The sequence below is a fragment of the Lissotriton vulgaris genome, chromosome 11, assembly GCF_964263255.1.
Source record: "Lissotriton vulgaris chromosome 11, aLisVul1.2, whole genome shotgun sequence".
In the NCBI taxonomy this organism is placed as follows: Eukaryota; Metazoa; Chordata; class Amphibia; order Caudata; family Salamandridae; genus Lissotriton; species Lissotriton vulgaris.
In genome coordinates this window covers 870059035-870086786 of record NC_141699.1, presented here as the reverse complement: position 1 = coordinate 870086786, position 27752 = coordinate 870059035, and the positions used below count along the sequence as shown (strand labels likewise).

The 27752-nt window shown below is 47.6% G+C and overlaps 1 protein-coding gene across 1 annotated transcript in view; it reads left to right on the top strand.

Moving 5' to 3' along the window:
* The window catches only part of KIF1A (kinesin family member 1A), a 2508766-nt gene that overhangs the window by 2135483 nt on the left and 345531 nt on the right, over window positions 1-27752 (top strand). Inside the window, exon 37 of the mRNA XM_086944020.1 lies at window positions 20372-20486. Coding sequence (XP_086800146.1) covers window positions 20372-20486 — 115 coding nt within the window. The remainder of the gene's footprint in view (window positions 1-20371; window positions 20487-27752) is intronic.

Here is a 27752-nt window from a genome sequence, read left to right as displayed (position 1 = left end):
AATAGTATCGTTTTTTAAAATGAGGTTCCCACTCCTCCTTGGTTATACAGCAGTCTAGTCCATCACCCGGTTCACCTGCCAGGAACGTTTTTTTAACTAGAGCCCAAAATTTAGTGCTACAGTTTAAGGTGGATGGATCAAGTATTTCTTCCCAGGCTTCTTTTCTCAAAGACTCCTTGCGCAATGCAATGACAGCCTTATATTCCTTTCTGCGCAGTTTTACCTCCTCCTGAATCCTCGGGGTGGCTACCAGAGCAGACCTAAGTTTACGTGCAGCTCTAGTACAGTCGTGACTAAACCATCTGGGACCCACTTTCTCCACGTTCTTGTTGGGGACTGACAATAAATTTGACACCTTCTCCGATATGTTTTGGTAAGCGACTAGGACCAACCTTGGGTCTCCCCCCTCAAAAGTACAATTCTTGATAACCTCTGCGCAACATTCAGTGATATTTTTATAGAGAATATCCGGTGAAACCATTGACCATTTGAGTCGCCTCCTCCCATCTGTTGTACCCAGCCTACCTACGCTGTTGCTCTGGGGAACCCTTTTCACCCCGAATCCTTTTAAGCAGATTGTTAGAGGATTGTGGTCACTAAACTCACTTAAGACAATGCTGAACGACTCTAAAAAAGTCTGCACCATTAAGGAAACTAACATATGGTCTATGAAGGTGCCTCTACCGTGCCCTTTAAAGGTAGGAATATCAAAACATTTTAACGGGTCCCTAAGTGACATAGCCAATGAAAGGTCAAAGTTATTCAACAGGTCATTGCATAGTTCACCCTCCACAGTGTGTTCCATGTGTAGGCCTCCCATACGTTCACAGTGCAACTCTGTTAGGCATTTATTCCGTGGGTTACCACAAGGGTGCACATTAAAATCCGCCATGATCATAAAATTATGTCCAAGATCTTCAGAGAAAGTTGAAATAAAAGAGTTTAAAACAGAGATTTGATTAGTGCCTGAACTCTCATAAATGGCATTATAAAAGTTCACTAAGCCAGCCCGACATTTTTCTCCATATAGAACTAAACCCATCACTCCTGTGTGCTGTGAATCAATTCTGCGAATCTTGCATGGTAGTAAAATTAAAACAAAAATTACTAGTCCCCCCTTTGGCCTGCCCCTTATTGATGGTATGGCTGGCACATAAAAAGCCTTATACCCTTCCAAGTGAAGATCACACCCCACCAACCAGGTTTCCTGTAAGCAGATGATTTTAAATTGCTTTATATAAAGAACCCAATTTTCATCAGACATTTTGGCAACCAGGCCTGCAATATTCCATGAAACAACATTACAACCATATTCTATAGTCAGTGGATTCTCTGTGTGTATAGGTTCAGCTGAGGTCCCAGCACTCTGAGCCGCAGGTACCTCCTGTCAATCACACATCTCCAATCCAGACAGGACTTCCTACCTGTTCTGTGTGTTAACGTTAAATCCATGCTGGTAGTGTCCAACACTATTAGTCCTGTTGTAGGTTTCATTCATACTGCCAGAACCACAGGGATTAGTGATGTTATATATGAATTGTGCATCCATAGCTGGCGTCTGTGGTTCAAACTCCCGCCTGGTTAACCTTTGTTGGGGTGTGAGTTTACATAGATGGGCATAAAAGTAGCCTAATGGGCGCACACAAATACTGTTCTCGTTATAAACTAGTGAAGAATCTCTCAGGAGAACAGTTGCCACGTGCTGAGGATGCTTGAAATTTACCACAATACAATCCCCACTTCCCATCTTTTTGGAAGGTCCTACCCAGTTAACCCTCCTTACTGCCATTATCTGTTATAAATAAGAGGTAGGAAATCCACAATTTTTATTAAGGCATGCCACTGTCTTATTTTTCAGTGATGCATGAGATTCATCATATGGTGAGGCCGGATGGGTCCCACAAGGTGGAACATTGGTTAATACTGCCACAAATGGTGCGCAGTCAGGTGGTAAATTCAGATAACGATTATACCTGGGTGGTCTAAGGGGCGGACTACTTTGTGGGGCTGTACTGGGTTGAGTCAGCAGAGCAGTCACCACTGGGGCGGCTGATGTACTTAATGCCTCCTTCCTAGTGGTCGCTGTTGCAGCAGTACTCCCGGTAATCTGGTGGTCTGTTACTTTCACCACATCCCGCCCTTTTCCGCCCTCCTTAACGCTACCATTACTTGGTGCAGTCATATGTGTAGATAACAAGCCGCCAAGCCTAGCCACTTCTGTGACCAGGATCTCAATCTGGCTGGTTAGTGGTTTAATTAGCTCCTCTATTTTCGTTGTGAGTTTTGCTTCTAGGTTTTTAATAAGAAAAGCAAACTGATCAGAAGTCAGATTAGGGCCATTATCATTATTTCCTGTAAACACGAAGGGGTTTATGGCAGGGCTATGTACTTCTTTCCCATTCATTTTTTTGGTATTAGCATTATGTTCCCCCCCCCCGTTTCTGATGTGCTATCGTACACGTTCGCACCGGCCTGATATCAGGTGGAACTTAACTAGTATCACCTATTTCCTCACTTAGCAGGCCATGTTGGTCAGGGTGAACCTCTGGGTGAACCTCCACACTCACTATAATAGGCGTCGCTGGTTCTATTATGGTAATACCACTTGTATTAGCCCCTGCGTCTGTAGTCATCCTGGTAGGAGGAAATTCAGGCAACTCCACTACCACAGTGCCCTTTCCTAAAGAAGCTCGTCTTTCACTGTTTATCTGGTTCACTTTTTTAACCAAATAATTATCAATAGTTCCGGGACCTTGTACTGGTTTATCGCCTTTAGATTTAGACATCCTAGATAACTACGATGTAGGATATTAAAAACAAATAGAACCACTACTTACTCATAAAGCAAAAAAGAAAATAACAACAATATGAAATAAAGTCTCACGTGAGTCATAGACAGTATAGGACCAGATCAAAAGATGTAGGGTTCCTTGCCCAGTCCAGTCTCTTCAGGCCTCTGAGGGCCACAGAGGGCCCGCCGTTGCCAGGGCTTAGCCCCGGGCGCTCCCGCGCACGACTCGCGGGGCGAGAGGCGTTCCTCTCTTTTGTGGCGCCTCCGGGCGCAGAGGTGGCGTCAGGGACGCGACTCAGCCGCCGGGGCACCTGGGAGGTGTAGTCTTTAGTCCCCCCGGTGGCCGTGGATGAAGTTGCGGCGTGGGCGCGACAGCCGTTCCCCTCACTGCGTCTCCCTCGTGCCGGTGAGGCAGAAAGATGCAGCAGCCGTTCCCCTCACGGCAGGTTTGAAAAGAATCAGGGTCCCAGAGCGCGCTCGGCGCTCCTCTCTTTTGTGGTGCCTCCGGGCGCAGAGGTGGCGTCAGGGACGCAACTCAGCCGCCGGGGCACCTGGGAGGTGTAGTCTTTAGTCCCCCCGGTGGCCGTGGACGAAGTTGCGGCGTGGGCGCGACAGCCATTCCCCTCACGGCGTCTCCCTCGTGCTGGTGAGGCAGAAAGATGCGGCAGCCGTTCCCCTCACAGCAGGTTTGAAAAGAATCAGGGTCTAGTATATTCGATAGAGACCTAGTAGACCTCAGTCCTTCGTCAAATCTATAGGATATATTATTCCAATGCGCAGAGCCTAGTGGGAATATAGGAACTACACTACAGTGTGCGCTCACCCTGCGATGATGCGTGGTCCAAACGGGCTGCACTGGAAGCATTGTCAGTTGCCTACTGGACTGCATCATCTGTAATCATGATTCAAATAAAAGTCGAAACATATATGGAATACCTTGTCGAAATATGTAGATTTCACGGACATTATAGTTCAAATTGTGACCTGTGCTATACGCAGTGTAGACTGTTATTCAGTGTTCCTTTGCATTTGAACAGTGATTTTTTTCATTCAACTAAACCTATAACTGATATAAAATAAGTTCTTGAAGGTAGGATACTACAGGGATATTGTGTAGGGTTGAAGGACGTTATACTTAGTTTGAATTCTGCCTGAATACGGCCACGTGGCGATGACTTATGGTGCACTGAGTTAGTAATACCTTTGGGACTGAGCGTGTAAGTAACCTGCGATGATGCGTGGTCCGGGGGGGCCGCACTGTTAGCAATGTTTTTTGCCTAGTGAATTCTGCATTAATAAGGCCATGTGAAGATGACTTGTGGTGCAGTGAGTTAGTGGTACCTGAAGAACTGAGCGTGTGTGCACCCTGCGATGATTCGCGGATTGGGCGGGTCGCACTGGTGCAATGACTCTTGCCAACTGGACTGCGTCATGTTCAATCGTCATTCTAAATGAATCATGAGCCCTCACAATGTAGATCGAAGACAGTAGTCAGTACAGACATTGAGGAGTGTTTTTTGTCACATCCTTTAACAAAATCTGAAGATATATATAGTACAATTGTCTCTGCATAAATAAAGCAAGGGCGAATTTCATGCTGTCCGTAGTGTAGATCCAAAGCTGAATTCAAGTGGTAAACCCTACTGTCCGCAGTGTACATCAAAGGCAGTAGTCAGTACAGATATCGACAAATGCTTTTTGTCACTTATTTTAACAAAATCTGAAGACATACAGTACAATTATCTCTGCATTAAATAAATCAAGGCTGAATTCCTTACTGTCCGTAGTGTAGATGCAAAGCTGAATTCAAGTTGTGAACCCTGCTGTCTGCAGTGTAGATTGAAGGCAGTGGTCAGGACAGACATGGAGGAATGCTTTTTGTCACATCCTTTACCAAAATCTGAGGATATAGAGTACAATTGTCTCTGCCTTAAATAAATCGAGGCTGAATTCAATGCTGTCCATAGTGTAGATCAAAAGCTAAATTCAAGTTGTGAACCCTACTGTCCGCAGTGTAGATCGAAGGCAGTAGTCAGGACAGACATGGAAGAATGCTTTTTGTCACATCCTTTAACAAAATCTGTGGATATAGAGTACAATTGTCTCTGTCTTAAATAAATTGAGGCTGAATTCAACGTTGTCCGTAATGTAGATCCAAAGCTGAATTCAAGTTGTGAAACCTACTGCATGCAGTGTACATCTAAGGCAGTAGTCAGCACATATAGCGACGAATGCTTTTTTCAGTTATTTTAACAAAATATGAACACATATAGTACAATTGTCTCTGCATTAAATAAATCAAGTCTGAATTTCCTACTGTCCGTAGTGTAGATGTAAAGCTGAATTGAAGTTGTGAACCCTGCTGTCCACAGTGTAGATCGAAGGCAGTAGTCGACACAAAAATCGAGGAATGCTTTTTTTCACATCCTTTTGCAAAATCTAACAAAGACATAGAGTACAATTGTCTCTGCCTTAAATAAATCAAGGCTAAATTCAGTGCTGTCCGTAGTGTAGATCCAAAGCTGAATTCAAGTTGTGAACCCTGCTGTCCACAGTGTAGATCGAAGGCAGTAGTCGATACAGACATAAGTCTGCGGTGCTGTGGCGCTGAGTTCGCAATGGGCCTGTACCGAGGAGGCACTTGGTTGTTGCCTTATGATGGCAAATACCAAAGTCTGCGCTTTAGAGCATTTCCCGGGAGCAAAGAAAATATCCCCTCCTTTCTCAGAAATACAGTCTCCAATGCCAGTTGAAGAATACACACTAGGGAGCTAATATCTCTAAACAATGAAGGAACCAAGAAGAACCATCAGAGAAGTCCCAATCACAGCCGATGAGGAAAAGGCCAATTCCAGAAAACTGTGAAGCTACAAAATAAAAAGGAACAACCACACATATATATATTAGAGATAGCAATGATAACTAGTAAACATGTATCGCTACCTTAATTATACCATTTGTGCACTCTTCCACACTTACTTGTATAGCCACTGTAAAGATGATGTAAGAATGGGCTCTTGAAATTAAAGCAATCTTCCTTCAGAATATCCAGGAAAGCAAAATCAGAATAAGCTCTGTAAAAATGCTGTTTTATCTTCGGTGAAGACGGAGAAAGTCTTAATATCCACAGAATGTTCTTGCGCTCCTGCGCTAAACTCAAGGGCAGAGGAAATGCAGGCCAAAACAACACAGAGTTTGATAATAACAAGAAACAGCTCAGACTCTTAATTGATGAAACCAAAAAGGAAAGCCACAACCTGGCTCCGGGAAAAGATGGTCCGGAATGCTCAAAAAACACAGAATCAAAATTCAGAAAGGCGGGGCGTCCCCCGTTGACTATAGGCTGCCGTCACAAAGGAGGGGCAGGGGAAGAACAGCAAACTCTGCTGGCAGCCGATTTGGAAAAGAAAAACACACGCACACACAATGCGTGTACTCGCTATGAAACAAACTGCGAGTAAATGGCAAGATGCAGCCTCAATACTTCACACGCTACGAGGGAGGCAGGAGAAGGGCGGGGGGAAGAAAGCACAACCTCATGCTTAATTGGTAATTGCAGGGACCAGACTACCAACGTAGAAGAGGGTAGGAAGAGCAGACAGGGGATCAAAGTTCCAATAAGGTAGTAGTGTAGAGCCAGCTGAGAACACTACCACAGCAAATCCAAGATTCTCCAACTCTCGAAGCAGGAAGTCACAGGAATCTGAAATCCGGATAGCTAGGCAAAAGGTAGTAATGCGGATAGCCAAGCAATGAGTCAATGCAGCTGCTGGCTTAAATCCTCCCCATCACCTGACCTGACTACAGCAGTATGGGAGAGTGCACAACGCCCCTTTTGCCCCTACTCTTTCTGGGTGATGTAGTTTAAATGTAGCACCTGAAGCCTGACTCCTGACAGTGGTCATGGCGGCAACCACGTGGCAGGGTGACGACCTTCACTGTGGCAGAGTCTTTTCTCTTTGCAGAAGTGAACCACGCCCAAGGCGTAGCCTAATTATTTATACTCTTATGCTGGAGTTGCGTACGTTGGACCATCCCACTCCGCCTCTGCTTCAGGGGGGGGACAACATAGCTACATGACCAAGATATTCCCCAGTGTCTGAGATAATATGGTTGTGTCCACTGCACAGTACACTACACGTATCAATAGTATATATACACATGGAAAAGTTTTTGGTTTGTATAGTGAGTTGTGTGTAGCATATCTCAGGTAGTCTTGGTATTGTGTAAATTATTGTTGATGTGCGAGTTCGCTCTCTTATACATAGTTGTTTGCCACATCTCTGAACATTCAGCTAGTGTGCTGTTGAGGGGATATATTATTTTGGGAACGTCCGTTGTCCTGTTTTGCGATGCCTCTGAGGAAGTAGAGGGGGAGGGGTCAGGAGAGGTAGTTGTAGTGGTGCTGGCGCTGGATGTTGTGATTTTGTTAGGTGTCCGAAGTGCATAATTAGTACCTCTATCACATATTCGTCTTTAAATATGGGTGTTAGTTGGATGCAATTCACACACTACATAGTCGACGGCCTTACACTACTTAAATGTTGATGTTAATTTGTTAGTGGTAAGTGGAACTATCACCTGTTTTTTTAGGTGCTATTGCAGATTTTGCTTGTTGTTGAAAATATGGGGAAGTGGTGTTTTTTTGTTTTTTTTCTAAGGGAACGCCTAGATTGTATATTATTAACGTTACTTGTGGTTTTGGTTGGTGGCGATTTTGTTGGAGGAAGGAATCAATTGAAGAGTGGTAATATTTGCAATTTGTACTAGGTTGAGAAGGGGTTGTTAAATAAAAAATATAGAAAAAAAAGATAAGCTTAATGAACATTATAATTAGGAATTAGCATTTAAAAAACCTTTGAAATTCACTGAAAAAACCATAGGTTTCAGACATGTTATAGTTAGGAATTATCATTTAAAAAACCTTAGAAATTCACTGAAAAAACGATAGGTTTCAGGGGTGGTATAGTTAGCTGGACATTTCACTCATACAAAACCATTGAAATTCCTCCTTTATAGTTAGTTATACTAACTGTAACTCTTGCGCCCGCAATCCACTGCTGATGATGTCACATATTACATCATTCGTGACATGGTCAGTGACATCACTGTTGACATCGCTGATGACATCTCAAATGACATCACTGATAACATCATCCATGTGACAATCAGATACACCTCATCATGCACTAGTATAGTCTTTCATCACTCACTGTAAAATACAGAGTACCATATTTGAACCCACTGACACACCAATACAAGTTTCTAAAAACCCACTCAGTGATTTCTAGATCTACAAACACATGACACTGGAACAGGATGTGGGGGAGGGTCGCATCAGAAGGCAGCAGTGCGGGAGGTGGTAAGCCACAAGAACGGACAACAGACAAATTAGTGAGTTCTGAAGAACTGCAAGTGGGTATTGCAGGAGCTGCCAGGTGCTCTCATTTTTTCCACATGAATGCCCAGAAGCACAGGCAAGGGGAAACTACTTTTTGAAAAGGTGCTTGCCCAAACTGACTAGTGACCAAAGGTGCTTTCCCAAACCGGGCAGTGACCGAAAGAGGCTGACCAATAGTCCCAGTTTGTGTATGTTGTGTTGTGTTGGGTGTCATATAGGGTGTGTAGTGGTAGTGGTAACATGAGATTCTGTTAGCTAAAATGGTCTGTAGACAGACCTAAAAATGACCTAATTCGTGAGTTGAAATAATTACCAAGTTGAGCGAAACATACATTTTGTAATCTTCCTCAGGGCACTTCTGGTATGCTGGACACTTTACTAGTGTTGAAATTCTTTCCGCTTCTTAACCCTGCTTCTTTTTGGGCTCCTCCAACAGAGTAATTAACCCAACTCCTGCGTCTACCTTTTACTGTATACAAATGGGAGCCCTTATTTTTTTAGACCTCTGCAGTATACAACTTTGTGGCCCACAGCGTCCTACTCCAAAGCCTCAGATAGCTAACAAGTATTGCTGAAACTGCTCTTCCATTTTTAGGTCCTGCCTAGGCAGCGCTTGCACTGCTACTTCGAGGCATGCTGTATTCAGGATATGGGCATAAAGAGAAGGTGCCGCGATTGCTCAAAAAGTAAAGAAACCGAAAATAAATGTGCATTTTTTGTTTTATTTCTTTACTTTTAAAGCAATCACACCAGCACTTTAGCTTAATATGTTTAAAGCTAAAGTGTGGGTGTTCCCATTGTAACAAAAGTAAACCAACAGAAAAAAATGCATGCACCTTTTTTTCTATTTTATTTACTTTTGTTACAATTGTGACACCCACGGTTTAGCTTTAAACATCTTAAGTTAAAGTACGGGTGCCGCAATTGCTTCAAAAGTAAAGAAATAGAAAAGAAAATGCATTTTTAAAATGATTTTTCTTTACTTTTGAAGCAATCGCAGCACCCACGCTTTAGCTTAAAATGTTAAAAGCTAAAGCGTGGGTGCTGCCATTGTAACAAAAGTAAACAAATAGTAAAAAAAGCATCGGCCACCACTTTTTTCCCTATTTGTTTGCTTTTGGTACAATTGCAACACCTGCGTTTTAGCTTTAAACATCTTGAACTAAAGCGAAGGTGCTGCGATTGCTTCAAAAGTAAAGAAATACTTTTGAAGCAATCACAGCACCCGCCCTTTAGCTTAAGATGTTTAAAGCTAAAGCGGGATTGCCGGGATCCATTTGCAATACAATAGCTCTCGCATTACTGAAAGTTTGAGCTGTTGGCGTTGCGTTATTATTAGTAACTAATAGCTAAAACTTTCAGCAACGCAAGATTTATTGCATTGCAAATGCATGTTAGTTCATGCTTTAAAAGTACTACTTGGTGGCCAAGACCTCGAAGGAGTAGGACGTGTGCTGCGTGGGCTCCATCCTTCGGAGGCCGGCCATTGGCGTTTTAGAGCTTCTAGCGGCTCTAGGTGTGATCGGTACCCCTCCCCAGTGTCTCTCCCACCCCCGTGCACCTCCGCTGACTCACAGGAGGCTCCGCGGCCCAGATTGATCTGAAACGGAGCAGGGGGCCTAACAGGACGCTCCCGCCCGCCATCTTGCCTGCTGGCCCAGAGGAGGCCTTAAGTCCGGAGGAGTCCCAGGCCCTGTGGCGGGGCCTGCTGCCAGGGTGCGGGGAGTCTGTGAGGGTGTTGCCTGAGCCCCGAGGCCCCCGTACCTGCCTTTGCACCACCCAGGGGGCTCCTTCAGTGACAAGCAGGGACGGGGTCGGCCTGCGCGGAGGGCTGCCTGGAGCCTGGGGCTGACCACTGACTCCACGCCGAGGCGGCCCCTGACCGCAGAGTGTCATCGGAGGACAGGAGGTGAGGTGGATGGTGGGGCAGTGGAGCGACGTGGGCTCAGCAAAACAGCGTTGGTGCGGGGACCAAGTGCAGCGGTCATTGGTATGCCCCCAGGCTCGAGATCTTCCAGGGGTGGCGGTGCAGGTACCCCTTTGCTGCTTCTCCCGCTCCCTCCTGGACTGCAGTGGCTTGGTGGGGGGGAGCTCAGGCATCTGCACGAGCGAGGCTTTGCCATATCTGGGACCTTGGTGGGTCCTGCGCCCTTGCCTGAGCCTGGAGGATTGGAGGGCTCAGGGGCCTTCACCTTGGCTGTCTTCCCGCACTGGCACTGGGACCTGGGTTGGGAGATATTGACCCCCAGCATTTTTGCTGCTACATCTCCGCTCCCCCCTGGAGGGCCGCCCTGATGGAGTGAAGCTTGTTGGTGGCAGTGCATCTTCCGGGAGTAGAGCATAGCAGACATTGTGCCCGTCAAGGCGGCGGTGCGCTTCTGCGGCCCGGGGCTTTCTGCGGGTGCCCTTGCTGGGTCCATCCTGTTGCCTCTTCCGCTCCCTCCTGGACTGGTGGAGTTTAGTGGGGCGGGCTCCTCCACAGCATTCGGTGCGGAGCTTTACCACACATGGGCCTTAGGAGGACACAGCACGCCCGCCTGAGCCTGCAGCTCTCACATGGCAGGGCCTTCCTTTGAGCTGCCCTTCCACCCCTACGTCAGGGCCTGGATCAGGGAGTTATTGGACTCTGACCCCTAGCCCCTACATCTCTGCTTCCCCCTGGAGAACTGAGCAGGGTGAGTCAGGTTGTGGCCCACAGCTCTCAACAGCAACAGTCCCTTTGTATTGCCACCAGGAAGGCAAAAGAGCTGACGTGGGAGCCTATAGAGTACAGCTTTCCAAGCTTTTCATTTTGGTGACACACCTTTTTGTGAAAAAAATTTCAGGGACACGGTAACTCAAGCGAGCGCAGCGAGCGAGCCCGAACCACCTACCCCCAATGCAAGAATCAATTTGTTAAATATTGTAATGCGCTCAAATGTACTCATGATAGACCTGCTTAACATATGTGAGGTCTTATTCTCTGATCTCACTTCCTGTAAGCTCATGTTATTATGCAATTTCCTGTAATGCCACCTTTGATGTCACAAGCTGTGATGTTACTTCATGCGATGTCATGCACCATGATGTCACTTGCATACTGCTACACACACTACCCCACACACACACACCCACACACACACAACCCCACACACACACAACCCCACCCCACACAACCCCCCCCACACCCCCCCACACACAGCCCCACACACACACAGCCCAACACACACACACACACAACCCCACACAAAACCCCACCCCACACATCCACACGCACACACCCCCACCCCCACACACACACAACCCCACCCCACACATTCCCATCCCCACACACATACAAAGCCCCACACACACACACACATCAAACCACACACAGACAGCCCCCCCACACACACACAGCCCCACACACACAGTCCCCCCACACACCCACCCACACACACACACACCCACACACACTTTCAGAGGAAAAAATCAATATAACTGAGAGACACTCAACAGCAGTCCATAAAACCTTTGGGACTTCCCACCTCGCCATGGAACAAGGCCTGCTGTGATGTCACAAGCTGTGATGTTACATCATGCGATTAATAATCTTCAACAAACACAACAGTCGCATAGTTTGAGAAAGTTATCACCAAGTTTTGGCTTATCTCAAAGGCCCAGATTACCGCTATTGTTGCTGTTAATGTTAGAGCAAGTACACTGCCTTAAATAATTGCACTATGTTAGATGTGATAGAGTAAAGAGCTGTCGAAGTATATGGAAGATTACTATCTGCGAGGTAAGGTGCTGATGTTAACATGCAATCACTGTGTCTGAAGCACTACCTACTTTCTTGTAAAACAATAACATTTGTTTGTAAAAACAAAATGACTTGACGGACATATTAGCATTTTATTTTCCTTCGCTAAGTTGTATACCCGGTACTACATTTCAGCCTGTGTCACTCTACTTGTTTTCTACGAAATAAGTACTGGTCTGTTCGTCAGAGCGCTTTACATAGCACCAGTTACGTTACATGAGGACACACATTCATTTTTGGTAGGCACAGGGAGATCCAGAATCACAGGTTGTTTGGCGTCGTTACCGAGACTCGAACCCAGATCCCCAGGTCCGCGGTCAAGCACCCTCCACCTAGCCACGGATCTAGGTATCCTGAGATCTGTATCAAAAAAGCATAATTAAAACCACATGCTAATGATCCGAGAGGTTATGAAGACTAACACTTGCTGTGAAGATATTAACTAGGAGCAATAGACATTATACCTAGAATAAACAACCCCCACATGAGTGCTTCGTAGGTGTCCAAAGTGCAGTTAACGGTTTAAAATCCTTTAGCAGACTGAGTCCTTTGGTCTAAGCGCCTGTCACGCCAACCGTCAATGGGGTGATTGGATTGTATATCAAGCTTACAGCTGGCATTCTGGTAATAAACGCATACATCAGCCAGACTCCTGGAGGGGGGGTGGGGGGGGGGGGGGTCAATACTCACTGGAGCTCCTGTCCACAAGGCTCCGCTCTGAAGCTGCTCCGCCTTCTGCCTTGCACGTCTCGTGCACATCGCAATCACTGAGCGAGGGGCTCGAGTCGGCCGGCCGGCAGATGTCATCATGTCGCATCGCGCGACACACCTACGTGTGGGTCGCGACACAGTAACGTGTCACGCCACACAATTTGGAAAGCTGTGCTATAGAGGATCCTCCTTGGTGGACATGCCGGTGGTGAGCCTAGGCCCTGTCAGGGGAGGGAGCATAAACAGACTCAGCGCGGAGGTGAGGAGATCGGCTGGGAAGTCAGCCAGCGCCTGGGGTTTGTGCGACATCTCCCTCATATCTCCTCTTTGTGCCATGGGCGGCCCCCCAGAGTCACCTACACTGTCTTCACCATAGCCACAACTCATTCTGTATACGGTTGACCCTGGCTTGCAGCCTCCCCTCATTGTTGTGTATGGTGCCATTCCAGAGGGGGACTCAAGTGCTGGACACTAGCGGAATTCTCCACGGGCTGGGAGTGCCCTCTGTCTAAGTCATGCCCCATACCAAATCGAGGAAAACCACGGTACAGCCAGCCTCCATCAGTGGCAGACCTGTGGACTAAAACTACCTCAGCGCCTACCCAAAAGGTCTCTACATGGCAACCTCTTTGGAAGCCGCAGGACCCAGCCCTATCACCCAAGCCTTTATCTCCAACTTCTTTCAGGAAATAAAGTCTGAAATTAATTCTCTCAAAACAGAGGTCAAAACCTGCCTAAAAGAAATCCGGCAAGATGTAGCCGAAATTGGAACGAGAGTGGACGATTTCGAGAGAACCCTCGACACGAGGACAGAGGATCAGGAGAAACTCTGATGTTGCATGACAGCACTTGAGGCGGCAACCATGGGCCGTTACGCGCTTACCAGCGTACACACGCCTGTAATGGCCCAACATTATGGATGCCATATTCAGGCACAGGACATCCACCAGCAAGCCCACGCATCCTTGCCCAGATAGCACCACACGTCTGTTTACCATTTTATATGGTTCTGGCAACCCTTTTTGGTAAAATACCCCCTAAACAGCATGTAGTGACAACCCCGTCTTTTATCACCATGCGCTTACCAACACACGTGCGCCTTTTATTGGCCCAACCATATTCATACCATAACATTATGGACGCCACATTCAGACTCGCTGGCAAGTCCAAGCGTCTTGTTGTCTACGCATAATTTCGCCCAGACAGCACCAGGCATCGATTTTACCACCACTCATTGTTTTGGTACATCACTCTGAATATTAGTGAAGACCCCTTGCTGTTTTTAACAAAACCTTTAAAATAGTAGGGGAAATGTCTTGAACTCTTTTACCATCATAGTTCTGGTGCAGTAGGGCTCGAGAGTATGTCTTCTATGTTTCCTTTACAGACGCTGCTCACATTGAGACACGCCCACTAGGAGCACACCAATCACAGCTGAGGAAACGCTACTCACACAAGCCCCACCCAGCTTCTAACGAGCAACACCTGCATCCAGCACTGCGTATTTAACATGCCGGCCATGGGAGCTCAGTTCCTACGGATCCCTCGGCCAAACGACAGGTGTTTCAGCGGGTCAGGAGACCATAGCAAGTAAGTGGGAAGGCTTTGCCAAGCTCACGGTACAGCCGCCAGTCGCGCTGCCTCTGCCCATGACTGTGCGAGCAGGACATTACCGCTCGTAGCACTTAGCCACAACTACTCATACCCTTTCTTTCTTCCCTTTTAACTTTTAAGAGTGCATAGAGTCCCGACCTACCGGCAGGAGATCCTGGGAGTTTGTCCCCTGTAGATAGGAGTAAGCACAACATTACCAACAAAAGTGCATCTTTCTCTTGCCGCACTTTCACCACAATATGCCGCATTTAGATATTAGCACTATTACGGCATATTTGACGAAACCGGCATTTACCACGTTTCGCCACAAGCGCCGGACACCCGTGCCTTATTCGCTCACTTTTAGGCACAAGGCGCCCTGCCACGATACATGTTGTTTAACAATTTGCGTGTTTTAAACAATATGTGTTCTTTCTTTCTGTTTGTCCTGTCCTTCCTGTTCCTTACAGGTACGAACTGAGAGGAAACACCTCTCACACAAAGAGCACCTTAGCGTGTGCCACACATTCAGGGTACTAAATCATATATATCCCTGTAAATACACCCACACATAAAAGGTCCTGATGAAAGCCAGTTTAAATAGAAGGCCTGGCTGAAACTAGTCGACCACACTGGAAGTGTTAGACCATAAGTCTACACCTACACATCCTTAGCCTTTGTTTTTATTTTCTGCCTGGGGCTCACCAATAAACTTACTGCTTTGGGGCCCCAAGGACAGCATTTTAAACCTCACGCAGCACATCAGCACAGCACACTCACGTTCCAAAAACCCGCTCCGCAGTAGCCTGGTGTCGCAGCACACCTGAGGCGCACTCGGTGCCTCGGGTGGGGACCGATGATGAAGCATGCCACCAACTAGGCTGGTGGGTGAGGCCCTTCCTAACAAACCAAATGGTTTCCCATACTAAGCACATAGTACGCAAACACTACCCTAATAGCTAGTTCTTGTTGTTTACTCATTTAACCCCAGGGGAAATGAACTAGCTGTTCTAGTTCCTCTCTCTCTTTTGGATTGCAAGAGCACTTGAGGAGCAACATGTGGAACTCCAATTTAAGGAAGTTTTAGAAAATAGAGGCCGCCGGAACAACCTCTGCATCAGGAGGTACCACTGGGAGCAGAGGTTCAGGACATCATGACCTATGTCGCTGGTCTCCCTCAAACGATCCGGGGTGATGATGATGCCTCGCCCCCTACACAAGACAGAGTGCACTGAGTTGCACCTCCGCGTGGGAAGGCCCACCTGATCACTGAAATCCTGACCTGGGTGCACTTCTTCACGGAAAATGAGGCGATCCTCCGAGTGTCTCGGTCCACTGGGTACCTGACATATGAAAGCCACAAAATCCAAATCTTTCAAGTTGTCTCCCCAATCACTTTGCGCCGCCGCAGAGACTTCAAGCAAGTTACAGACAAACGTAAAGAATTGAACATCAAGTACCATGCCATCCTTTCACCCTGATTTTCCAGTGGGAGGGCAACCGCAGATCATTGAGATCATTCAAGGAGGCTTGTCAGTTGCTTCATCTCTCTCCCGACCTTAAGCCCTCCACCCCTACATCTGCGGACACTGAGTCCAGGACTCCCCTCCACCCTGAGTGGTCGAAGGTCCCTCCTCCTTGTACTAGAGCCTCTAAAGCAAGGGAGATTTTGCACCAAGCTAAACAGGACATCATCCACCATTTAAAGTCTATAGAGCCCTCACAATCTTCAGAAGGACGGGGCTCCCTGTCAGGACCTCCCTCCCCCTTTGGCTCTGGCACCAGGGTGGGGCCCCTTGACATGGTTTAGACCTTTCGTGGCCGGAGGGGGGTGACTCTTCATCCTGGTATCACAGCCACTTGCCTTCTCCATGAGATTCTGAAGCTGCTGGAATTGTCCCGACATGGGGACCTCTGGTATCCTTTGCCTGGCTTTGATATATGGACATGATCCCGCAATAGGACCGGGGGACTTGGAACTTACTCCTTGAGGGACCCCGTACTTCCCCATTAACACTGTGGCAGGTTGGCCTCTGGGGGACGGGCGGCGGCCGCTCTCCTGTATTTGCTGGCATGCCCGCCATTCCCTTAGTCCCTGTGGGGAGTGACTTCCTCAGAGCTGCCCTGGTTTGCGCCATTGGGCCGCTCCTGGACTGGAATGGTGTACTTTGGCCCTGTTGGCCTTTTGACTGCTCGGTTTGTTATTCTTTATCCTATCATTTTTTCTCTCTTTTCTTCTTCTTTCTCTGGTCTATTGGGTGGAGAGCACAGATATATTGTGACGCCCTATATCCTTGACGTAGGAGCGGCATGGGAGAGGGGTAACTCTACTACCCATTCGAGCAAATCCCGTCTACCTCCCCATCCTCTTTTCCACCCAACGCCAGCCCCACTTAGGTCGGGATACAAGGGAGTGTGGTATGGTGGCAAGCAGAATTGCCCACGCTCTATTATGTCTGTAGTTGAAGATGGCACAACTTAAATGTATATCCCTCAATGTAAAAGGCCTCAATGCCTTGCATACAGACACGCAATGCATTTCCCACCCTAGATTCCCCAAGCAGTTCTGGGCGTCAGCGCAGACTAAAACGGCAGGGGTGGCTTTTATTGCCTGGTTGAAAACCAATCTAGCTCGCGATATCAAACTGCTGGAAAAACAGGGGCATAGTGCACAATCTAGGTAGACCCAAAAGCAGCTGGCCTCGCTTTGGGGTCAACGTAAGGCTCTAAGGGTCAACAAAGCAGAACACTCTCTCCTAGCACTGAAGCAGAAATTCTATGGCGGAGGCAACAAGGTGGGCTCCTTTTTGATGCGTCAACTTCATCTACAGGTTTCCCGTAACCACATCTCCAAGATCGCGCCTCCAGGGGGGGGCGTGGGCTACCTCGGAATCAGCCAAGCAGCAAGCATTTAGCTCTTTCTTCTCTGCGCTCTATGAACAGGGCGGCATCTGTAGGGACAAGATAGACCCCTTTCTGGCCTCCTGTCCTTGGACGCCACTAGCTCCTTTTAATAAACAACAATTGGATGAACCCATCCCTGCAGAAGAATCTCAAAAAGCATTGAAAAGTTTTCCTATTGGCAAGTATCCAGGCCCTGATGGCCTTACGATACCATTCTATCATCTTTTTCTCCCAGAGCTGCAGGCACCATTGACCGGAGCCAAAAAAGTGCTTATCCCCAAGCCGGGGAAAGACCCAACATCTTGTGCTTCATACTGCCCCATTTCTTTGCTAAATGTCGACATTAAAGTATATACCAAAATATTAGCCCAGGGTTTAGCTCCCCATCTACCTACTCTGATCGAGCAAGACCAGGTGGGATTCATACACGAATGACAAGGGTCGGACAATCTCCGGCGAGTAGCCCACCTGGTGGAAAAGGTCCAATGCCGTAACATCCCAGCTCTTCTCATTTCCCTTGATGCCGAGAAGGCATACGACCAGGTAGACTGGTCCTTTCTCAAGGCAGGGTTGCAGAAGATAGGCCTGGGCCCGGTCATGATTGCCCGTATCATGGCCCCCTATGCGGCGCCATCAGCGCAGATCACACTCAATGGTCTCCTTCCCCCACCCTTCTCCATCCATTGGGGCCCGCGCCAGGGGTGTCCTTTATCTCCCTTGTTCTTTGCCCTGGCCGTGAAGCCCCTGGCGATTGCAATCTGCCAATCGGCAGAAATTAAAGGCCTCCCAGTTGGGAGGGACGAGCACAAAATCGCTCTCTTCGCTGATTATCTCCTTTTGACACTTACTAACCCCGAGAGCTCCCTCCCATCGCTGCTTGATGTACTCTACCAATTCGAATTGATCTCGGGGCTTAAAATGGTAAACATCCTTTTCAACGTGGTGTTTACACCTCGCGTCCTTTACTACGCAGCCATTACAACGCAAGTCGTTACTACGACTTGCGTTGGAGGGCGCTCTTGTTAAAGTAATAGTTTGGTTTTCTATTCCAACACCTTCCCTACTGTTACGTGGGCTGGAGTTGGAATAGAAAATTAAATCAATGAAAATCCAGCTCCCTCCAACGCAAGTCGTTGTAACGACTTGCGTTGTAATGGCTGTGTCGTAAAGTACCACAATCATTTTGAATGCGTTGTACTGACGTACATCCCTTAAAATCAACCTTGCTAAGTCACAGGCTCTTAACCTTACCCTCTCCTCACAACAGCTTGAGGAGCTTGGGAACGGTATCCCCTTCCAGTGGGCTTCCCAATCCATACGCTATCTAGGTATTAATGCCATGGCTACGCTATACTTGTGGACAGGGGCAAATCGGTCCGCATGTAGAAATTCAGTTAGTGATGACCTCCGGCGATGGAAATCGCTACCTATTTCCTGGCTGGGCCGCCTCAGCGCGGTCTAGATGTCCATTCTCCCCAAGATCCATTACCTCTTCCAAACACTTCCAAACCCTATCCCCCAAAGGGGCATTCTGAGCCTTCAACAGGAGGTTACTGCATTTATTTGGGGTGGGGGAGGCTGCGATTTTCTACCAAAGTATTAATGTTGCCAGGAGACCGGTGAGGGCTGGCGTGCCCGATTTTCTTTTTTATTATTGGGCGTCGCATCTGTGCTATGTCTCGGAGTGGGTGGCTCGCGAAAGCGAGAAGCATTGGTTCCACATGGACAGAGCTGTGGCCTACCACCCCCTATGGGATCTGGCTTGGTTGCTGAGGGGTGCTCACCATCGTAGCGCCTATATTGCTATCCCTACTCGAACAGTTCTAGAGATATGGGACAGAGTTGCAGTGGCCCGAGATCTTACCTTCTTTCCCTCCTTTCACACACCCTTAGCACGCAACCCTTGGTTTCCATTAGCCCTCCAACCCTCTTCCTTTCCTTCATGGGTAGCTGGGGAGTGTCGTACAATCGCAAATCTATTTGAGGGGGGATTTTTTAAATCTTTTGAGCAATGCAGGCAGGAATTTCACCTCCCCAACACAGCACAGCACTTTTCTTTTCTAATTACCGACGACTCTGATAGAATTCAAATAAAAATTACCCGACCTGAGGAAGCCTCAGGCTGGATGGCCATGTAAGGGGGCGAAACACGTGTTGGCTGTTTCTCTTTCGCCGACTCTTATGAATAGAGTACAAATAAACTCACTATCAACAAATACAAAAACCATTGCTGAATTGGGATTTTTTTCCAGGATACCTGAAACAATTCTTGCCCAGACAAACCAGCAAAAATACTCCACAGTCAGGTGAACTTTTTTTGTTATAACTGTTATTGCTATCCATGTTCTTAACCTTTTTCTGTACTTATTGCTTGGCAATATACTACTGTCTCTGCAGCTTTTGCAAACAGTGCACCACGCTCTCTACAGGTCTATAGCAGACACGAATGTAATCGCCTGGGTATACTAGACTCGAGCAATTAGAGGACTCCTTTATGTTTGGTTAGTATTGGCGTTTCTGAGCTAGGAGGGGACTTCTCCTATCTATCTTGTAATACCAAGTCCTCCTGTTGTTTTCGTGTTTGATGGCTAAGTGGTGTGCTGAATCTTTTATAACTTCACTGAAGTGGACCAACAATGTACACACTGTATTCTTGCCTAACTACTACTGTCTATTGTCTGGTGTTTGGTAATATTTTCTCTTTGTTTACAAACTTAATAAAAGAGATTTAAACAAAAAAAAGCACTACCTGTCTCTGTTCTTGTTCCCGACTGATTTACACTTTTGTTCAAAGGTAAAATCAAGTGCCCAGGGGCCGCTGCTTCTGCCAAGCATCACCTACGTCTCATAACGATGCAAAACAATAACAGAAAAAATGTTATGAAATAATAACAAAATACCCCTGAACAATATTAATATCTGCCTTTCTTACAAGATTAAATTTATCTTGCTCTAGTGTAACCACCTTTGCCCTTATTGTGTCTGAGAAGTGTGTTGCAGAGTGATATTAATATTTGATCACCCAGTAATGTCCTTTCTGCATACTTAAGCGGGCTTCACCCATGGTGGTTGTGATTGTCAGCATGCTAAGTAATTATCTAACCTTGCATGTCTATATGCAGGGTTGGGGCACATTTTGGGGATTTGTTTTACTAATGCTTTTCGTCTTTTTGTTTGTGTTTTTTTGCAGGACATTTTATAAGTTTGTGGCTGCCTGGGATAGCTCCATGCACAATTCTCTGCTGCTAAACCGGGTTACGCCGTACAGAGAGAAAATATACATGACCCTCTCAGCCTATGTGGAGGTATGTAAAGTCTGTGGCTTGGTAGCTCATCCAAGTGAAACATCTTAACTTTTGATGGTATTTTAAAGTGAAACTTCTTAAACTGATTAGCCTTGCCTTGAAGTTGTCAAGGTGCAGCGGGTGAAAGCCAGATGCTAAATGTAACAAGTATTGGCAAAGCTATCTGGTCTGGCTTTCCAGTAGTGCATGGACAAGACTTCAGCGCCACAGGCAGACATGACTGCACAGAAGCAACACATATGCACACACAACACTAAGTGGCCCACATGCGCATTAATCTACCCATCTACACATTTATGCTGTCTGTGTTGTGCATGGGCGCCAGTTTGTATTATGTGTGACTATTAAGTGTTTGCATGGATCATGGGTACTTACAAACTTCCTCTCGGGGCCAAATTTACAGTGTGATTTGTGGCCGAGGGCCTCACCGGAGGGGGCAAGGTCAGTGTGGGAGGGGAGCAGGTCTAGAGCAAAAAAAAACCTGTGACCATGAGGTTGAACACAAGTCCCTGCAGCGGACGCATTTGTACACTGAGCCACCAGACCTGGCACACACACACACACACACACACAGACACAAACACACCTCCCTCTCTCTCTCTCTCTCTCTCTCTCTCTCTCTCTCTCTCTCTCTTTCTCTCTCTCTCTCCCTCTGTCACCCTCACTCTGACTGTCTCCCCTCTCTCTCTCTCTCTCTCTCTCTCTCTCTTTCCCTCCCTCTTTCTCCCTCCCTCTCCCTCCCTCTGTCTGTCTCCCTCCCTCTGTCTCTGTCTGTCTCCTTCCCTCTCTCTGTCTCCATCTCTCTGTCTCCCTCTGTCTGTCGCCCTCTTTCAACTTCCCTCTGTCTGTCACCCTCTATCTCCCACCCTCTGTCTCCCTCCCTTTGTCTCCCTCCCTCTGTCTCCCTCCCTCTGTCTCCCTCCCTCTGTCTCCCTCCCTCTGTCTCCTTCCCTCTGTCTCCTTCCCTCTGTCTCCTTCCCTCTGTCTCCTTCCCTTTGTCTCACTTCCTCTGTCTCCCTCCCTCCCTCTGTCTCCTTCTCCCTCTGTCTCAGTCTGTCTCCCTCCCTCTATCTCCCTCTGTCTCTCTCTGTCTCCACCTCCCTCCACTAGTCTCCCTCCGCCGGTCTCCCTCCATCTGTCTCCCTCTCTGTCTCCCTCCCTCTCTGTCTCCCTCCCTCTCTGTCTCCCTCCCACTGTCTCCCTCCCTCCGTCTCCCTCTCTCTGTCTCCCTCTCCCTCTGAGTCCCTCTCCCTCTCCCTCGTCTCCCTCCGCCTGTCTCCCTTTGCCTGTCTCCCTCCATCTGTCTCCCTCCCTCCCCCTCTGTCTCCCTCTCTCTCCCTCTGTCTCTCTCCCTCTGTCTCCCTCTCCCTCTGTCTGTCTCCCTCCCTCTGTCTCCCTCTCCCTCTCCCTCCCTCCGTCTCCCTCCACCTGTCTCTCTCCGCCTGTCTCACTCTGCCTGTCTCCCCGTCTGTCTCCATCCGTCTGTCTCCCTCTCCCTCCCTGTCTCCCTCCCTCTCTGTCTCCCTCTGCCTCCTCTCCAACCCTCCCTGTCACCCTCTCCCCCTCCCTGTCTCCCTCCCTCTCCCTCCCTCTGTCTCCCTCTGTCTGTCTCCCTCTGTCTGTCTCCCTCTGTGTGTCTCCCTCACTCTCTCTGTCTCCCTCTGTCTGTCACCCTCTGTTTCCCTCCCTCTGTCTCCCCTCCCTCCCTCTATCTCCCCCTCCCTCCCTCTGTCTCCCTCCTGCTCTATCTCCCTGTCTGTCTCCCTGTCTCTGTCACCCTCTGTCTCACTCCCTCTGTCTGCCTCTCTCTCCCTCCCTTTCCCCGCCCTCCCTTTCCCTCCCTCTGTCACCTCACCTGGGGTGCGTGTGTGTCAGCCGGGGCTGTGACAGCTTCCCGGCCGCACCTGAGTGCTTTACAGGTCTTTAAAAGACCACTTACTTGTTAATGAGGCTTTGTTGTATTTCACCTCTTCTCAGCACCCCTGCAGCTCCACTCTGACCTTCGCTGGAATCGCCCGGCCCCCATAGAGCGCTGCTGCAACCGGCAATGTTTGCACACTGTTAATTGTTTTTAGTTTAAACACAGATAGGATGTCTGCAAGGTCCGCGGGCCGCCGAGGAAGGCTTGCCGGGCTGCTTGCGGCCTGCGGGCCATACTATGAGTACCCCTGGCATGGATGAATAGGTGAGAGATTTGGCGTGTTGGTAAACAGATGAATTAATTAATATGTGTATGATATTTGTATACATGACTACAATAGCTTATGCATGGAACTTTGAAAGAGTGACGAGTGAATGAGCGAATTAGTGGATCAGTGAATAAGATCAGCAAGTGCAGGATGGCTGACTGATGCCAGGATGCTAGAGGGTTACATCGTCCCTTTTGTGGCAGGAGACCACTCATTTCGGACGCCAGTTCTGCTTGCTCACTCAATTCTTCATCAGTACATTTGCTCAGTTATTCACCCATTTAGCTATCTGGGAGAGGCTGGCTTAGTATATGGTGCTAACCAATGCAAATGTAGCACCCTGCACTAATCCAGACAACCCTCATGGTGCTTTTTGTTGAGAAGTACCTGCAAGCAGAGGGGACAGAGTCTATGTCACTCAGGAGTGACCAGGGGGCATGGAAGAGGAATGCAGAAGAGTTGATGATGACCTTGGAGCTGCAGCTGTGCGAACCAGACAATGCTGCTGAAGACCAGGAGCTGTTCACGAGCTGTCCCACATGGGATGTCAAGAGTTGAGGGTTCTGTGTCCGCCAGGAGCGCCAACAAGCCTTGGCAACTGCAAACAACGCAGCAAGCAAAAAAGGTGCAGAATCAGGACCAGCAAGGTCCAAGGGACTCACCTGAAGCGGGGGAGTCAGAGTAGGCCCTGAGCAATCAGGAGAATCTACTGGAGTTGAAGAAAGACCCACGGGGCAGAGGCACAGGAGTCGCAAGAGGACTTCAAGCAGCTCACCAAAGATGCAGGTCTCTGATGCTGAGGATGCGGTGAGGACGAAGATCTTGGTCAGAGGAGATGCTTGAGGCTAGAGCTTCTTGGAGCCCAAAGATCTCTGGTGAAGCGAGCCAATGGGCCTTGGCAACAGCAAGTCAATGCGGTGCACAGGGGTTTCGTTCCTGCAGTTGAGACGAGGGATACTGGCCTCAACCTCAGTGAGAGGACAGTGCAGGCCTTGAGGGAGTTGAAGAACCACCACCTGTATTGATGAGCCTTTGGTAGTCCATGAGAACCCAGAAGCAGCAGACCTGTCAGCTTGGTTGCGGTTCCTACAGATGCAGGGAAGTGACTCTTTCACTTCAAGGGAGATTCCTTCGGGTGGCTTGGATGTCTGCAGGCTTTGGAAGGTTCCTGTATGGAGCACAGGCACAGACGTTGCAGCAGACTTGCAGGACGACGAGACCAGGAGCAGCAGGAGTCTTCCCAGTTACAGTCTTGGTGCCCAGAGCAGAGTCCAGCATAGTCCAGAGTGCGCAGACGGTCGAAGATGAAGTGGTGTCTTGATCTGAATCTTGTCCCATGACGAATCTAGGGACCCACCCACAGGTAAGCCCTTAAGTACCCTAAGGAAAGAGTTGGGATGATTCAGGGGTCCCTCCCAGTCGAGGGGCTGGACAGTGGGGAGGATACTCCCATGTCCTTTGTCCAGTTTCATGCCAGAGCCGGAGCCAACTGCTCCCTGAACTTGTTTGAACTTGCGTATGCAAAAAGGGAACCAAATGTGCCCTTCTAGCGGTCTCATTAGCGCTGGCAAACGCTCCCATCCTGTCCCAATACACTAAATCCTGTCTGGGAGGTGGTCACACCCCTTGTGAAAGGATACCTATTGGCCTGCCTTCCTCTGCTCGAGCTTGACTCAGCAGCAGGAGGGCAGAATTGTGTCTCTGGTCAGCAGCACCCATAGTTTTCAGTCCGGGTCTAGAAGACTGGTCCCTGGAGCACTCAAGGCCTCCCGGAGAAGCTATACAGTGCATGGACTCATACCTCCCACACCGTTTATGGTGTAGGGGTATGATCCAACATGTTTGATACCAAACCGGACAGAGTTTGTTCCAGCCAGTGTAGAGATGGTCATCACATAATGACGAATGCCACTCTATATATCATAATGGATGATACACACACAACCCGGAAGAATGGACTCCGAAGGTTGTAGGGGTGTCCCGCTAATGGAGGGGTACCCTCACACTTAGAACCGAGCTTACCCTCACAGTTAGAACCTAGCTCCCTGCCTTCAGGATTTAAAGGCCTGCCTTCGGGGTGACTTATTGGTTTTAAGTGTAGTGACCTCAGATATAAGGAAACCTATATCTGATGTAAGTGGTGCTAGCACCAGCTTACACAGGCTGCAATGGCAAGCCTGTAGTCACAGTATGAGTTGTCTCACATGGGTGACAAGATACATGCTTCAGCCCAAGGGGGACCTCTGGTATACCTTAGTGCCTCAGTGCCACATACTAGGGACTTATAAGGGTACACCTGTAGAAAATCTGGGATGTACTTAAGTACTCACTATAACACATTTAGGGGAGAAAGCATAGAAACTGGGTCCCTGATTAGCAGGATCCCAATCAGACTCGTCAAAAACAGCCTAACACCAGGCGAAAAGTGGGTGTAACCATAAAAGCAGAGCCTAATTTCCTACCCCATCCATGTACTCATTCACATAACCATTCATTCATTTGTGCATCCACTCATCAGTACAACCTCACATGCACTCACTAATTAATAAAGGCACAACCCAGAAAATGTAGCTTCGACATTGCTTCTCATTGTTTGTGCAATATGAAGGGTGTTTATGTGCCAAGATCAATAAATTGCTGTGTAACAGATCCCTGCTTTCATTCTTTGAAAGGATGGCAATTTTTGAAGAGTAATCAGTCAGCCCTTTGCAGCAAAGGAATGTAAAATCCCAACACAATGCTTTCAATCATTCTGAACATTAGGAATTGTAAAATATAATCCCACAATAGAAAATATAAATAGTAAAAACATAGGGCGACAACAGACTCCAGCAAAAGCACACAGCTCTGCTTGGTGAAAGAACAATTTAGGCCCCAATCTTACACTGACGAGAGAAAGGTGAAAAGTTCACTTGAGGACAAAATGGAATAAGTAACTTGAAAGGGTTTCAGTTAAAAGCCAACTAGTGTTTAGCAAGCATGAAAATATTTATGGTTTTAGCATGCGGGATCACCTGTATGCACTTCATGCTTCTGAGTAGATTGTAACCTGATTAGACAATGAGTGCAGAAAATCCAATTAGCCTAGACCACACGGAGGTCTTAGCTGCACAATTATGCAAGTACACACTCCACTAAAATTACGTTAACAACGAATACCCATGCATTCACAAGTAGAACAGTGCTTCGTTTGTTGAGCATTGTTGAAAGTGCAGGTAAGAATAGTCACAATTAGAGGTTATGGGGTTCACAGCTATTTGAGTGTATTCCCTTCTTTAATCTGTCCGCTGCAAGTCAATTATCATTTACTATTTGTAATATAGTATTGTGTAAATTGTGTATAAAAGAGCTTCCCTTGACCAAGCCATGTGATAGACCAGCAGTTTGCATATGTGTAAGGAGGGTTTTTCTCCCTGTAGCGACAGTAAAGAGTTGTCTTTACATTGCCAAGAGGAGTCTGCGTCTTTTTTATTTGAGAGGTTTTAAGCCGCCCTGCAACAACATTCTGCAGGAGACATATTTGCAGGACATGCTCTTAAGATTACGTTAATGGATCACTAGGCACCAACCTTCAAATGAATGACAGCCCATTCCAGACGAAATTATAAAGAAGTTTGGAGCTTTATTGATACCGAGTTCATAAAAATGTATTAATGAAAGTAGCTGTTGTTGAGTTTCCTGAGCAAGGTTTTAAGGAAATCTTATCTTTGAAAGACACTGGCCGTACGATATAGGAACTTTGTCCTCTTTTTGTGAACAGATTTGGTTTAGGAGCCTGGACACTGGACCTTTATTGGCTCCTTGGTCCCCCCCTCTCTCTTGTTGAATTGTACGATACTAGCGCCATTTAAATGGTGCTTTGGGATTTAGTAATGTTTGTTGAAACGTTGTGCAGATGAATAAGACGCAATGCGAAGCCTAATCATGCAAGGGCAAGCCTTATTCAGAAGACATAAAAACACACACTTAGGGCCTCATTTATGGGGTGTGGGCATAGGACAGCTAAGCAAGTCACCTTGGTGCGCCTGCCCTATGTCAACGTGAAATGGCAGGAAAGGAATACACAGTATTTATCCAATATGCTGCATTCCTGTCCTTTTCCCCGATGCTGATGCAACCTGGCGCCAACACAGGCACCATGGTGCAAGGGTGCCTGGGTTGTCTGCAGGATTTATTTTGTGCCGGAAGGGCACCTTTCTGCACAGAAACAATCCTTGGAGGCCTTTTCCTCGTTCTATGTGTGCCGCAAAATGCAGCACACATGTAAAGACGAAAAAACTAGGGTACATAAAGTTATTTCTCCCCATTTCACCTCTCCCGGGGAGGCGTGAGATTTTGGCGCATCCCCAGGTTTACATTTGTAAATCTGGGGAAGCATCAAAATTCATGGGTGTTACGTGGGAGCACCCACAGCAAATCCCATGTAACGCCTCCCTAGCGCAGAGTAAGGCAATGCAGCAATTTGCGCTGCCTTGCCTTACTCCATTTCTATGAGGACATCCTAGAGTTTGCATTGCCGGAACGTCACAAAAAGTGACGCTTTTGCGGCACAAGTGGCTCATGCATATGCCCCTAACCTTTACCCAGCAGTCTGTTTTCCATTGGAAATATGCCTTTCTATTTTGACCTTGTATAGAATGTGATAGTTTGCAAAACTGTTTCCTATGAAACCAGTAAGGATTGAACATTCGGGATTATGGATGTTTTGTTTTTTCATTGAAGAGGTGAGCATTGTTAGAAGTTGGCCCGGTATATGCTATCCACTAATTAAAGTGGGCACCTTGCACAAGTACAAACGACCCTTATGATGTGTGAGGTCAAAGATAACCTTTAGAAAGCTATCCTAGTGGTAGCTGTGGAGAGCACCCTTCAGGCTTAATCTTAAAGGATTCCTGTGACCCCTGGATCAGGAGCCACTGAGGCTGATACACCTCTCACATTATCAGTGCCATCAGAGCCTCGTCCCATTTGTCCTGGTTGTAAATTAGAAGGTGGTGGACGCTCAGCTAACAATCCATCCCACAGCTGTCTTCATTATCACTACTGTCACTACAATTTGTCCTTCTATTTCTGTCCT